General features: G+C 38.2%; 2 protein-coding genes across 4 annotated transcripts; one reads left to right on the top strand and one right to left on the bottom strand.

Moving 5' to 3' along the window:
• Positions 1-2,446: 2,446 nt before the first annotated feature.
• Positions 2,447-3,647, top strand: LOC143471293 (uncharacterized). Its single transcript, XM_076969734.1, has 5 exons — positions 2,447-2,547; positions 2,634-2,683; positions 2,882-3,025; positions 3,133-3,227; positions 3,527-3,647. The coding sequence occupies exons 1-5, from the start codon at positions 2,466-2,468 to the stop codon at positions 3,597-3,599; spliced, it is 444 nt and encodes a 147-aa protein (XP_076825849.1). The 5' UTR covers positions 2,447-2,465; the 3' UTR covers positions 3,600-3,647.
• Positions 3,648-9,146: 5,499 nt separating this feature from the next.
• Positions 9,147-13,558, bottom strand: LOC143462279 (uncharacterized). 3 transcript variants are annotated; one of them, XM_076960382.1, is made up of 4 exons: positions 13,401-13,558; positions 11,815-11,966; positions 11,624-11,692; positions 9,147-9,732 (listed from the first exon to the last, which is right to left on the bottom strand). In XM_076960382.1, exons 1-4 carry the CDS (start codon positions 13,433-13,435, stop codon positions 9,527-9,529), a joined length of 462 nt encoding a protein of 153 aa, XP_076816497.1. In that variant the 5' UTR covers positions 13,436-13,558; the 3' UTR covers positions 9,147-9,526. The 3 variants fall into 3 exon arrangements, with proteins under 3 accessions (XP_076816497.1, XP_076816506.1, XP_076816489.1); XM_076960374.1 differs by lacking the exons at positions 9,147-9,732; positions 11,624-11,692 and adding exons at positions 9,739-10,676; positions 10,773-10,946; XM_076960391.1 differs by lacking the exon at positions 11,624-11,692.
• Positions 13,559-14,394: the final 836 nt, after the last annotated feature.

The raw sequence follows: 14,394 nt of genomic DNA, 5'->3' as shown, positions 1-14,394 counted from the left end.
TTATCAGCATTTGGATACCGTGGTATGACTTACACGCGTGCTATGGAGGTGTAAAGTAAGCTACCTGCATGCTACGTACAGAATTGATACCGGAAAGTGGCGCAATAAAACTTGTCAAAGAGATTTATTTTGAAACAAAATTGACCAACCAAGACGACGAACTAACAAATGAATCACTGGAAGACACCGAACACATCTGACGATCACTCATCCTGTTAAAAATTCGAGTTTGTAACACTGTAGATGTTTGGCAAGTTGGATTTGAAAGGGTAGTGTGTGCGATTGTTAACTGCTGGGCTTATTAGTCGGTTTCACATGTTGTTGACATGTCACATGCGCTTTGACTTTTTAAAACAACAAACAATTATGAGCTAAATTCTTCGCGGGCGGCGACGTATACTCTTGTATTTACGTGAGGTAGATTATAATATACGTAATCGAGCGTCCTTTTTTCCTTATACAATCAATTTAGTTCTTTGCCTGTGTGGCAATTTGTCGTCGTATTTTGTCACCAACGTAAAATGTTATATGGAAGAAATTACGTCATGCGCAGACAAAGAAAGGGCGTCACAACAAAACACGCAGCGACCCGATCGTCAGGATGAGATTCAAAATCGTTTAAATCTGTCGGATAGTTCCAGTAGAGAGCGAGCTGTGTTGGTTTTAAATTTATAATTGTGTCCAAAATCTGGCGGTGAAGGCGCCAAAGTGAAAAAGGTCATCTGTGAAGTAGGTCTTGATTGATGACGTCACATGATCGAAAGTGGAACATCTGCATGGCGCACACCGGGGTGGCCAATCGCCATATTCGCGGTTTTAGCTTTTCGCGCCCCAATTATGCTCTTTTCTCGGTCGCAAGAAGAATTGATTGTTACGCTATAAAACAAATCGCTATAATTAATAAATTTATAGGCCACACAAATATAGATTGTACAGTATAAGATATCTATGAATTGTAATGTGTTGCATTTATATCCACAAGCAAAGACAGAAGACAAACTGAATTTTTTCAAAAACTTGATGAACAAGGAAACAAAAAACTGCAACAAACACAAGAGGAGCGACGCAAAAGAAATTAACTATTTCTTCACTGCATGTGTCAATTTGAAGCAGCTTTGGTAAGAACGACAAAAGTTAGGTTCAACTGAAAAAAACAACATTGTATAAAAGTTTGCTTCGGCTACCAACTGGGAGTCATCTGAGTGCGTCCCAACGCCCCACTTTTGGACCAACGACCAGCATAAGTTTGTATGCAGACATATTAAGATGTTTATGGCATCGATGCACAGTATTTAGTGTTAGCCTGGAAAGCATGTCTGAACATCACATTACGTCTCCGTTCCCACCTCTAAAGGTTCGATATCAATATAATATGCGCATATACAGTAACGGTCGCAAATTTTGAATGTTCCTCCTTCTAATGCTAGGAGTAGCCTAGTTTCTGTTACGAAGATGTTAATTATTCACACATGTAAAGTAAAGAATAAACAAATAAATCTAAAACGTTTTACCATGCCTCAGTATTGTTTACAAATAGTCTCCTTAGATTTTTGGATAAATTTCATGTCGACTGTCCTTTCTCAGGGGATTCCCTTTCACAACCGTGCATATATGTATGGTCACAAGTTTGTACCTAATTGATAAAGTGACGAAAAATTTAATTTTTCTTTGTATTAATTTTGAAAAAACTCTTTTTTCTGTCAGGTTATTTTTGTTCCTACTCGGAAAATTCTTCGTCAACAAAATGTAGCAAAACTGATTTAAATTCAGAATGACATTTTTCCTCGGTTTATGAAATATGACGACGTGGACTTATAAATATGCTAAAATACCACCATTTATATCCTAGTACAAATATCCAGTCAACCTCTAACCATATCAATCATGCTTAAAGTGGATATTAATCTTGCTATTAATTGCAAACTTTGAGAGCTGTAAATAACATACAGGCCACTATATTGATTTACTTCTAACAATTACGCGGGTTCATTGTCGAAGATAATCAGTCATAGTGACGTGGTTTAATGACGAATTAGTTTGTGTGAATGTGTTCATTCTGAAAAAGTAAATGTGTCATTTTTAGCTCCATTGTGCAGCAGTGCAAATACAGACCACTCTTTATTTCCAATGTTAAATGAAAGTATAAGAAATCTTTGTATGGAAAAAAAGCAAAAAACAACGAATTTTTAAACAACAAATCCACGTGAATATTTAGATTAAGAACATATATAAACTAATTTAAGCCCAAACGGTTTTCAACAAATGTTTATCTTTCAGGTCAAAAATTTCACATTTCGCTGGAAATGAGCAAAATTGACCTGAAGCTGAATTAGCTCTTTTATTCACCAAAATTGTTTTTTTGTTGTGTTTCTAGAAGAAGGCAACAGTGTTAGGATGGAAATATAAGCAACAAACCCAAGGAAGCCAAAGCACAGTTAATGGACGAGAAGTCCATTGCCAGAAATATGAAGATGACGCGACCAATCCTACTGCTCGTCACAACAATTCTATTCTTCAGCATCGCTCAAGGAGCGCACGGCGATTGGAGTAAGTTTGCTTTTTACAACGATTTTTTTGTGGTGTTACACAATTAGTCACTTTTATAAATACTTTTTTGTTGTTTCGTTTGGCAGCTGTAAAGCTTTTGGAAGACTTGGAAGATAAAGTCCTTCGTGCAACTCTGGTAAGAACTTTTCCATCAAGTTTTGGATTTATAATTAACACTTGTATGATTTTGTTTGTCTTAACTTACTTAAATAATTTTTATAGCCTATACATATGACTTCAATTTTAAACAATTAGAAATGAGCCGACATTTTAACAAGAACGTTTTCAAAGTTTTGCAATTGCCCAATATCGTTTATTGCGTCACAATATACAGGACTGTCCCAAAGCTGTTGCGCTGAGGACCCTGATACAGCTGATGGAAAATTCTGTCAATAACGACGATATACTGGAAGAGGTCAAAAGAAGATTGGTAGGAAATCTTCTGGGTCAGCATTGCCCTCAAGCATCGTTGTTAAGGGTAAATTTTGTTCTAATGAAGCATAAAGTTTTGTATCTATCTAATTTAAATGCCCACGCAATGAGCAGAAGCAATGAGCAATTTTCGTTGCATTGTCTTTGACGCAGGAGGTTTTTCTACGTCATCTCTCCGACAGTGATTTCCTGGAGTTGCTCCAAGGTGCGATAAAAACTTGCAAAATAGGACAACGCTGCCCCATCACGTAAGCACATCGACAGCATGGTCATGATATTAAGTGCAATCGATTAGAAGGACAGGGCCGATCATGGGCGCCTCCTGGTGTACAACCTGGAAGAGAAATCGACGAGACAACGCTTCACTGCAATAAATTGACATTTTGATTTTTTTACTTATTGCGCGTTCAATGATGACGAAGCTCAGCTGTGTTGGAAAAATTTCACTCCAATCTCGCTTTTACCTTCAATTCTGCTTCAACACGAGTTAAACATATTCGTAACTTTGTCTACAAACGACTTTTTCAAGATTTTTTTCTATTTTCAGAACTGAAACGATATCGCTCACTTCAAGTAGTCATCCAGGCTCCCGGTATTTCAACATCTGCCGTCGCATGTGAAGGAGACGACTACATCAGTGAATTCTCTTGATATGACTTTTAACTGTGATCTATTAAAATATTTATCCAACACCTCGGTGCTTTTTATTTTGATCAGCAGCGCTCGTCATTTTTCTTCAGCCAATTGCAGCTACTTTGCTACAAACCTGAGCATTTAGTTTTCTTTCTTACGTCATCAAAAAATAACTTCCGTGGAAGTATGACGTCATAATTGTTTATGCGAACCAAATTAAGAGGTCAGGGCGAGTTCTAAGCGTCCAATGCAGTGCATTGGTCAAACATTAGTCGAAACAACCTATAATTGGTCCAGGCAAAAACAAATCCAATCAATTATATTAACTTGGAGCAACTGAAAGATAATTGCATCGATCTCTTGCGCTTTGAGTTGACGAACCTCCGAAAAATATTAATGAGATGATGGTTCTGTGAAAAATTTACAGCATATTTTTAATTGTTACGATTTTAATTTTTCAAAGTAGCGAGAGGCGTTGCAAAAGAAATCAATCAACGTTTGCTTAAACGTTTGTTATGATAAGCACGTGGCTCGGACGCCTGGTACGTCAGTTCACCTTCATCTGAGCGATGTTGATATTCTGACCATGTACAGCTGACTGTCAGTTAAACTGCTGGTGTGGGGGGCAAGGTTTGTTCAAAACTTCTTTAAACTGAGATGTGTAAAAACATTTTGTTCAAAACAAAATCCCTTTTTAAGCTACTTTGTTCAACTGAAATCTTTTTCACATCGCGACATCGCGGCCACTTCTCGCGAGTAGTGACGTATACTTTGAGAATCATCGATTACTGAACCATTGACGAAATCAATTTAAAAATGACGTAATTTAAGTAGCTAATTACCAAATTGTTGTACAGAAATCGGTATTATTACCAGAACATACTTTTCAGTTGTTCTTACTACGTTTGGTGACAACGAGCGAATGTTTAATCGATTAGTTGTTACGAAGCTGGATTCCTGGTTTCCAATTCATTCACTTATTCAGATAAATAAATTTGTTTGCCCGTAATAATAATTCAACAAATAAGCAGTTGATCGGCAACCGCACTAACCAAATTCACGCCGATGATGTTACTATTACGTAATAATGATAAAGCAATCGTGTTTGAGCACGGTGCGAGTGCTACGTTGCCAGATAAAGAATAAGCATTGCCAAGTGCTGTTTTTTATGGATTTTGTGGCATTTGATTGTGTAGTGTAAATGTATTTCAACCTGGTTCTGCAGCATCTGCATCTTTTGCTGCAAAATGTTTCACGTAATCCAGGGGTGTGCAACCCGTGGCCCGCGGGCCACATTTGGCCTGCGGGAAGGTTCTGAGTGGCCCGCGCGGTATTTGTCGAAATGACTTATATTATCAACTGAATCGCCTACGTAATTGATACATTCCGAGAAATACATATTTATATTTACATTCCGAGAAATTGGCATTAATTGTTTGTTTACTAATCTCTGACAGCCATATGGAAAACTCGCTTCGCATTGCTACATCGTCCATCTCACCGAATATTGCCAACTTGTTAAGAAAAAACAAAAATGCCAAACTTTACATTGAAATGTCGACGTGTAGTAAAAACTTTGTTGAATTTGCTATATCTTGGTATATTTATTGTTCTTATAATTGTAAAAAAAGGATAAAACGTATTTCTAAGATTAGAATTTTGGTGTGAGTGTTTTAATTAGAAATTAGCAGTAAACACTCAAGTGGCCCACGCAATCATTCGTAAATCGCATGTAGCCCTTTGGTTAAAAAGGTTGGACACCCCTGACGTAATCTATAACGTAATGGGTTTTACGCAAAACCACCCCCTGACGCTAACGCAACTCCCACAAAGCGACGCAACCGCCTACGTTCACATATTTTCCATGCGTGTGAAATGAGGCGTCAAACGTATTTCTGAGCTCAGAAACTTCGTCATAGAAATATGTGAAATGGCATGCAAGAAAAACATGTGTTGCAACGAAAAAAAATTAAATTAAACTTTAGAAACCATTTAAGTAATTACACATTAGTTTTTATTACGCAATGTTGCTACTTTTTTGCAAGATGATGCAAAAACTTTGAAAATGTTTGGCGGCCATGTTCACCTTCCAGAGTTATGCGGCCACCGTGGTCCTGCACGTTTTAAAGCAATCAGGGTTTTGCCGTTTTACCCGATGCATTGATTGTTCGCGAGCATATTTCTTGCTATATTATGCTATGACAAGGTTAACAACTTTCCTGTCCCTTCCCACGAAACATTGATAAAAAGGTTGCGATTTGCATCGTTGCAAGCCATTTAGTTTCCCTTTTGACTGTTAGTTCAGTTCTCAACACTTTGTGACGTTACGGAATGTGCCTCGCAGCAACCGATTCCGCATCCGCACGTAGTATTATTGACATTTATTTGCAGAGATTATACCGCATATGAGTTCAGGAAAGCGTTGAAATCAATGGGACTTTCGATGATTTACTAAAAGGACACTGGCGAAAAAGTTTTTAGAAATTAATACAACAATTTCAAACAAACTTTTGTCAATGAGTGTTGTCGCAGCTTGAAGTATTTCATTCATCGTGGCCGCATCTTGAAATAGCGTTCCAGTCTGGCAGTAAAGCGACTATTTTAGGAAATATAAATAGAAAAAAGCTTGTTCATTTTTGTGCAAATCTTCGTTTTGCAATTTTTTTTAAATCAATGTGAAAAAGCGTGGCCAGTCACAAAAAACTTTATTAGTTTGTAAAAAAAAAGATGAGCAGGAAAAGCATAAAAGCCGGCAAAGGTCCGCGATGGAAGGTCACAACCTGGAAGCAGCCTGAAGGATTCTGTCAGAAGACGAAGAAATTATAGAAGAAACTATGACGAGTTTGTTCCTGCCAGTTCCAGTCGTAATATTTTTACTACTTGTGGTTGATGGGAAAAGGTTGCTGAGAACTCACCGTGAAAGTGCATCGAGTAAGTTTACAACGTTCATAATAATTAAGGTTTTATGCGATGAATCTCACCAATAACGTCATTAACATCATGTCAATATTTCTTCTTATATAGACGAAGCAATCAACCTGTTGAAAGATCGCATGGAAAGTAGGATGCTCGTCAGGTCTTTGGTGAGTGTTTTGCTTTCAAAAATAGTTCTAAATGTTGCTGCTACTTACTCTAATTTAGTTATAGTAAATACGTTAAGGAGAATTTTCTTAACTTCTCTATTAATAGAGGATATCTAAACCTTTTTAGGGTTGCAGCAGAATGTTTAGAAGTGACACGGTTGATGCCTTGAAAATTCTAAAGAATGAACAACTTCGAGAAATGGGAGAAAATTTTGTTGATAAAGTTCTTGGTGAATCTTGCGCTTCAAGCTTTTTAAGAGTAAGTCGTGTTCATGGCTAATATAAGCTGTTCATGCATTCGCATACAATGTGTGGATATAGCGGCGAAAAAGTTCATTTATAGTGAAACGTTCTTAAAAAACGTTATTCTTAAAATAATATTGTTTTCGCTACAGCGAACTTTTCTTCGTCATATCTCTGATGACGATTTGACTGAAGTCCTGATATTTTCTGCAAGAAATTGCGTCTTTGGACTACGTTGCCCAGCAAACGCGTAAGTAATTGGCACACATTTACACACTTATCCACAGTAACACAATCAATGACACAGTGACGAAAGCTAATTCAGAATTAGTCTGGTGTTATTTATGTTCATGATGTTCATGTTCACGATTGGTAGATCTCGCCACTACATAGAAATCAAATTAAAGGCCGCCATACTTCACCGGCAAAATTGAAATGAATGAGTGATATTAAGACCTATCAAGTCTATTTTTATTAAAAACACGTTTGTCTATAAATTTTTGCTTTTAGATGAATTATAAAAAGGTGTCGTCAGTGTAACTCCCGCCACAGACCACTATTGCTACATATAAGTCATGATCTGTATTTTGTCAACCACTTTAAAAAATCATCGTTTCAACATTTCATTACAGAGTTGATGTTCCATTATCTACAACCACTCATCCAAGCTTCCAAAACCATTTGTTCTGCTTGACATGAAATTGATTGGGATCGATTTTCCTTCAACAACGATGCTTTCATTCGTGGTGGCCTTTCATCGTCGTAGCTCCGTTGCCCAGTTAACATCCTGAACGTTTTAAACCATCGAGTCTTTGCCGTTTTTTGCCGTGTGAGCATATTGTTATTCTATTGTCGTTCTATTGTCGTTCTATTGTAGTATGAATGTTGGCGCCATATTTTTCGATCCCGAGGTCTATAACGAAAACTAAATGACACGAAAATCTTTTTTATTTTTTGTTCATTTCATATAACTTTAAAATTGTGATGTTGCGCGAATAAAAAAGCACGATGCCAGTTTTCTTCGTCGACGACAATTTGCTGTCGGCCAAACAACCAAATCTTGATCGGTTAAGTGAGATAGATTGGGGATTTCCCCGGGAAATTTATGGTAATGACCCTGTGTGACCTATTAGCAGAGCTAGAATGGTATGCGTCGGGTTCAGGAAACAGCTTCATTTCAGCAAATCATATCGAACCACTTATCGACTTAAACAACTTATCGAAAGCTAAACTTGATCCAACTTGATTTGTCCGGTCTGACGTTGGTGAAATATTTTTCCGTAATTGGCCACCTTCAAGTAACAAGTAACGTAAGAGCTAAAAAGTTAAGGCTGAGTTCCCATTAAACGCGCCCATAAGTGCCCCGGCGTGAAATTTATCTGCTCCGTTTGTATCAATGTAAATACAATTTAACGCACACTTACTTATTGATTAGATTGCCTGCGAAGAAATGAACACCACAGCAGCAAACAGAATACACTTTTTATTTACAGCTTCTAGTCGCCCGATAATATAAGTATTCAGCCCGATGTATTCACGTTTGTCTTGAATGCACTCGGTTCACTTGTATAGAAATTAACGTTGCAGACTCGCAAATAAATAATTGATTTCTTTCAGCATAAATCGCCTCTCTGATTGCTTAAGTTAGTTTTCGCCTTTCTCTTCCAGTTCTCTACTCTTGTTGCTGGTTTTTATTTGAAAAATGGAATGCGTCGCTTATTTAAGTGGTTACATAACTTCTTTGCGATGCATAAATCTTTCTTCTTTTCATTCAGTTGTTGACTTCGAAAAGTCGCACCATCTTGGCTAATTTTGGCCTCTCAATTCTGACGTATGTGTTTTCCAAGTTGTTGTACCAGTCCAATCGCGATAAGGTCTTCATACAGCAGACGTTGATTACAGAATCTTCACATGATTGTTTCTTACGCGGATGTTTTTCAAACGTAGGCCTATGACGTATCAGGAGTCACGTGGTTATAGTTCGGTTGTCACATGACCCTCCACCCTAGAGGACATAATTGCAGCAGCATCTTTCACCTGCCGAGTTCAAGTCGCCACAGATGCGTGCATTTAGCCCTGGTATGTGTCCTATTGTAGCAAGCTTTAGAATTACCAGATGAAGCAACTAACAAACACTTCACACGAAATGAAGTTTAACAACAAATAGATCTTTGCATGAGCTGCTTTCATAACAAAGGCGAGAAGATGTTCTGTGACAACACAATAGCTTTATTATTGCGCGGTAACACTGGAGATTGAAGTAAACCATTCCAGGTGATTTGTTAAGGAAAGGCTGCACAAGCAGAAAGACGCAGACACAACAAAAATTAGACAGGTAGCACACAGATAACGCAACAGATTACTTGGTCTTCACACAAACAGCAAACACTGACATTGACAAAACACCGAATAATCACGTCTTAACACTTTGACATCATTCTACGGCGAATAACACATTCCCACAAAAAATATCGTGTTCTTAAATTAGGATACAGCCGGGAACTTTGAACAACGCAAAAACACTAAGTTAATTATTATGCACCAAGCTTAGGAAGAAAATGGCTTATTGTGAGTGAACAATTGCTGATTTAACCGAGAGTAAAAGTAGATCTACCACCAGGTGGCTGAGCACAACGAACCCCGGAATTATTCCGCACACCTCCCAGGTGGGGTTCATGATTTGTTTCTGCTTTTTGTTGATTCTCTTTTCCCTCGGCTGGTGCCGGAGTCTCCACATCTTCCAACTTCTTCTCGTCTCTGTCGATTATCTCTCCTGTGATCGGGTCTCGACGAACTGCGAATAAATCATAGTTTCAATTTGCGAGGATTAAACATTTGCAGATTCAATTTTTTCGCCTGTTTGCCGCAAAATATGTCGGTGAATAAATATTTCACAAAACAAAAAGTGTTGAAGAAAATCAGACAAATGGTGAATTCACTTCTTTTAATACATGCATGAACCTGCAGGCAGTCACAGCACAAAACATAAAAACGTTAACGGAAAGTTATATTTCTTCTCCGTTCGTTGAATGACATGACAGGATGAACTCATCTGACCCTTCTACGGTAACACCTGCGATGAAGATTGTTTCGAAGAATGACTTGATCTTTTCGTTAACGGAGCAGAAAGGAAACCGGTTGAGAACAAAGGAGCTTGCTGGGGAGGGAGGTTACTGAAAATGCGAGGCTGTTCTCTCTCCTGGGATCTCTTCACTGACCTCACGCAACTTATCTTGTCGTCGCTCGTGTAAAGCGGTGGAACTTCTGCCTCGGTGCCTGTGATTAAGCTTGTTGTTGAGCTCTCTCGAACAATCTTCTTCTGGTGAAGCTTGACTGGAATTTTTGATTTTGAGTAAATTAAATTGGCCGTGGAACGATTAACTTCACCAGTAGATGGCGGGTTTCTATTTCTTTGCCTGTATTTTATCTGTGATTGTTTTGTGTCGGACGAGACTAGAATTGGTGACCCCGTCACTTCACATGCTGAACCATCCATGATTGACAGGTTTGAATCCTTTGACTTCTTCTTAGTTAAAAACGGCTCGACAGTGATCTCATCATGCATGGTACAAGTAAACGTCTTACTGGCTGGTACATTTCTAACTGATAACTTTGGCGGCGGCTTAAAAATACTTGACTGATGTGTTAAAGAGCATTTCTTCTTCGTTGCTGACTTTTCGCTAATTTTCTCACGCGCAAAAATGCTTGACTTGATGGTTGGTGTCGCAGGTTTGAAAGCTGCATAAAAACAAAATCATGCTCACTCCTATAACACGACTGCAACCACTAACATGCGACACTATCTACTTATCTACTCAGACTACACGTGGCAACCTGTTTTGGGTCTTTGCTTAAACCCAAGCTCATACTTTGGGTTGACTGGATAATTAAGATCGCTGAACACTGACGACTGCATAGTTTTTGAAACACATCTTCTCGGGCAAGGCGCAGTAGAAGGTCGGTCGGTGATAAACATGGGAATGTTACTCAGGGGAACCTTTCGTGCTTCTGCAAAACACTCTGCATCATTCACGATGAGATAGCAGCAAGTTATGTTTCATTTTTAAAATGTGTTGAACATGATGTCAACTTTCACACTATCCTGCATATATATTGACTACTACCCTGTTGTAGGCATACACCTTAGAATTTGCTAAATGCAACTTATTGTCTTTCATTGCAACTCTATAACCTTTCCGCAGTTAATCTACACTGTCAAGTATTATCTTGCTAGGTCCTACATAAATGCCTCCATAATTTTACATTTATTGAGGTTGCTACTACTTGGCTGTGACTTGTTCCATCTCACACAATATCTACTGTAAACCATTTACCCTGGAATTGTACATTACGGCATGACAATGTCTGAACAAATTGTAAATAGTAAAACCACAAAAGGAAAATGAGTAATGAGCATGAAGTGTTGCCACAATTAGGACCAGAGCCTCGTACTATGCTTAAATTGCTGTCATTAGTTACTGTATTATTAAAAAACCACAGAATTACTACGGAAACACTTGACCAGAGATATTCAAATCTGAGAGCAACTCAAATTTTGTTAGTAGAAAAGTTCAAAATAAAACCGGTTAGTAAGAGTTAAATAATATGCATGGTACTAGACCCACAACCAAAATCCCTTCATCTGACACCAAACAGTGCAATATGGCCACCACACAACAGTTTACCTTCTTTCGCGATATGAACGCTCTCTGGCAAATTAGTATCATTTTCAACGAGATTATTGTTAACAGCTCCTAGAATTATGGAAAATAAACTTACCCATAAAAAATATATTCATCATGAAAGTAAAGGCAGCGTGATAACTACATGCCCAGATTAAACTGCAGTTACAGTAGCTCTAGTCGTTGTAGGTTACCTGGTTTGGGTTTGATGGCAGGCTCAGCCGGTGTGTCAGTTGCGAAAACTGAGCTTTGGTAGCTGGGATTTCTGCTTGTTTTGACTGGAGCGTTGACGGGAGTCGGATCTCCGAAAATGTTGCTTGAACATCCACCGGGTGGCCGACTCACTCTAGAAAAAAAAAACGAAGATAAAAAAGCATTAATAATAAAAAAATCCTGTTGTTCATAACGAAATATAGGTCTAGAGCAGTGATTTCAAACCTTCAAACATAGCCATTCAAACCTAAGATATTCTAGGTCATCGGAAGGTTAACTTTTATTATAAAATAATTTTGCGGCATCAACGAACACAGTTTTACTGCTGTGAATCGGCCAGGCGTAAATGAGTTTTACAGGGAGTAACAACTTCGCAACTAGTTTGGCAGAAAGTAAGACAGTTTGTGGACCGACACCTGGTCTAGTGCATAAGTGTCAAATGACGTCACAAATCAGGTAGCAGGGGCCTGGTGTACAAAATATGCATGACATGGTTGTTAACTTCTGCACGGGACAGAAGACAACCGCAGAGTTTGGGCCCTTCTCAATAAATTTGGGGTTTTATAACAGTGTGAATTGTTTTTGTTATAATCTTTAACCCCAAACTAACCAAGGTTGTAGAGGACAGCCGCGTTGGATATGTACCCATTCACCGGCTAGAGGTGAGTTTTGATACAAAAACGAGTTTTAATGGGCTTTATAATTACGCCATATTCTATGATTTTAAAGTTTTTAACAAAATATGAAACCATGAAATATAAATTAACATAACATGAAATGAGGTCACCAGTTGACGTAGTTGAAAATTGCCAAACAATCAACTTAACAAAGTGTGTGCAGAACACTGGCTGTTATGGACATTTGTGCATTTGAAGGTCAAGTAACAACTGGCTTGATTTTTTCGCCCCCATTGCGATTTTCACGAAAAATAAAATGGTTGATTGAAGCCTGGCGTTTTGGTTATCATAAAACTCAGGTGAGTTGGGTTCTTTACAATTTGGGCTAAAACAAGAATGACCCAAGTTACTAAAACTTAGGCTAATTCCAACTCAAAAGTTCTTCAAAAGGTAAAACGTTGAAATGAGGGTATTTAGGCCATCTGCTATACCAGGTATTAGCCCCACGATTTTAACCTCTCACAACTCAAGAAATAACTATATCACCACGACTGGCAACACTTGAAACAGAAACTGCACCAGCTTCAAGTTTTAAATCATCATCGCCTTCCTCGGTCCACGCGTGGTACTGGCATTGTGTACCAGCATTCAAGCAAAATGTAACCTTTAGGCTATGAAGCTGGACGATACCAATAATAAAACCTGTAGCACAAGCGCGCATTAAGATAGCCATGCGGTAATTGCTAATGCCGTAGTCAGGGTAGAATTTTTACCAAGATAAATATGCCTGGTAAGTCTTCGTTAAGTATGTCGTTACATGTAGTTTGGTCTAGCACTTAATAAACGTTTTGAGCCAGAATTCCAGAAAATTTACGGAGGCAGCCCAGATAAGTGACTCATTTACTTCAAAGTAACTACGGCCTAGATAGGTAACAAAAGCATAAGCTCACCTGGAGGAAGGTCTGTCACAGGAATCGTAGTTCATGGTGTCCGGTAGAGTTGTTGCTTAAGAAAAATAACAGCGTTTGGAAAGCAATACGACTTAAAACTAACGCGACTTGTTCATTCAGGCACTGATCAAAAAATGTGTTACACCCAATTTCGTAATCTTTCAACCGAATCCAAAATCCGTTATGACGTAATAATTCGATCAGCTGATTGGCAACGCTGGGTTCAACTTAAAGGTAAAATTTATCACGCTCGTATAAAACAGCAAATCCTTGAGTTAATCGGGATAAATATTCGCAATTAACATTGCTTTAAGTGCAACGTTATCGTGGCTTATTAATTTGACTACTGAGATAAAATGTATTTTATCCGATTCACAGGTTACCCTAATCTCTCCTGACGCAGGCTTATCACGTGACAAGGTCAAACCGTGACAAGTAAGTCACGCATCAATGATTACCTTCCCGCCAAACGAGACCAAAACAAACTGTTTTTGGAGCCTTTCGTAATTCTACGTAATTCATTCTTAGTGCAAGCCTCAAGGATAGTTTTCAAATGTATCAATTAATCAATTAGCTTCTGTTGTCCGTAGTTTGTTGTTTCTGACGCATAATAGCGTTGTTAAAAGCAGCGTGTTTTCATGTCATATTTATTGTGGCAGCTTTTTTCTTACATCTGAGTCATTTGACTTGACCGTTACCGTACCGCCGTAGACCTATGAAAATGAACTGGATTTTATACAAAACGGCCTAATCATGCAGACAAAGCATTCTCTGTGTGTGTTAAAACATCTTCCAGTCTCATAATTCTTTATTTACACAGGTATTAATTGGATCAAAATGCCTTGTTCATGATGTCATTAACAATAAACTTATAATTTCTTTAAAATATTACATCAAAGTGCATTGTTGCAGAATTTCATTATCAAAATAAACTTGGATAAATCATAGGTCGCTGAGTTTAATGAACATTCATAGAGCTGTAGGTCAACAGGGA

This window comes from Clavelina lepadiformis, chromosome 1 (genome assembly GCF_947623445.1).
Source record: "Clavelina lepadiformis chromosome 1, kaClaLepa1.1, whole genome shotgun sequence".
Lineage (NCBI taxonomy): Eukaryota > Metazoa > Chordata > Ascidiacea > Aplousobranchia > Clavelinidae > Clavelina > Clavelina lepadiformis.
Note: the sequence above shows the minus strand (reverse complement) of the source record. Positions and strands in the feature narration are given on the sequence as shown.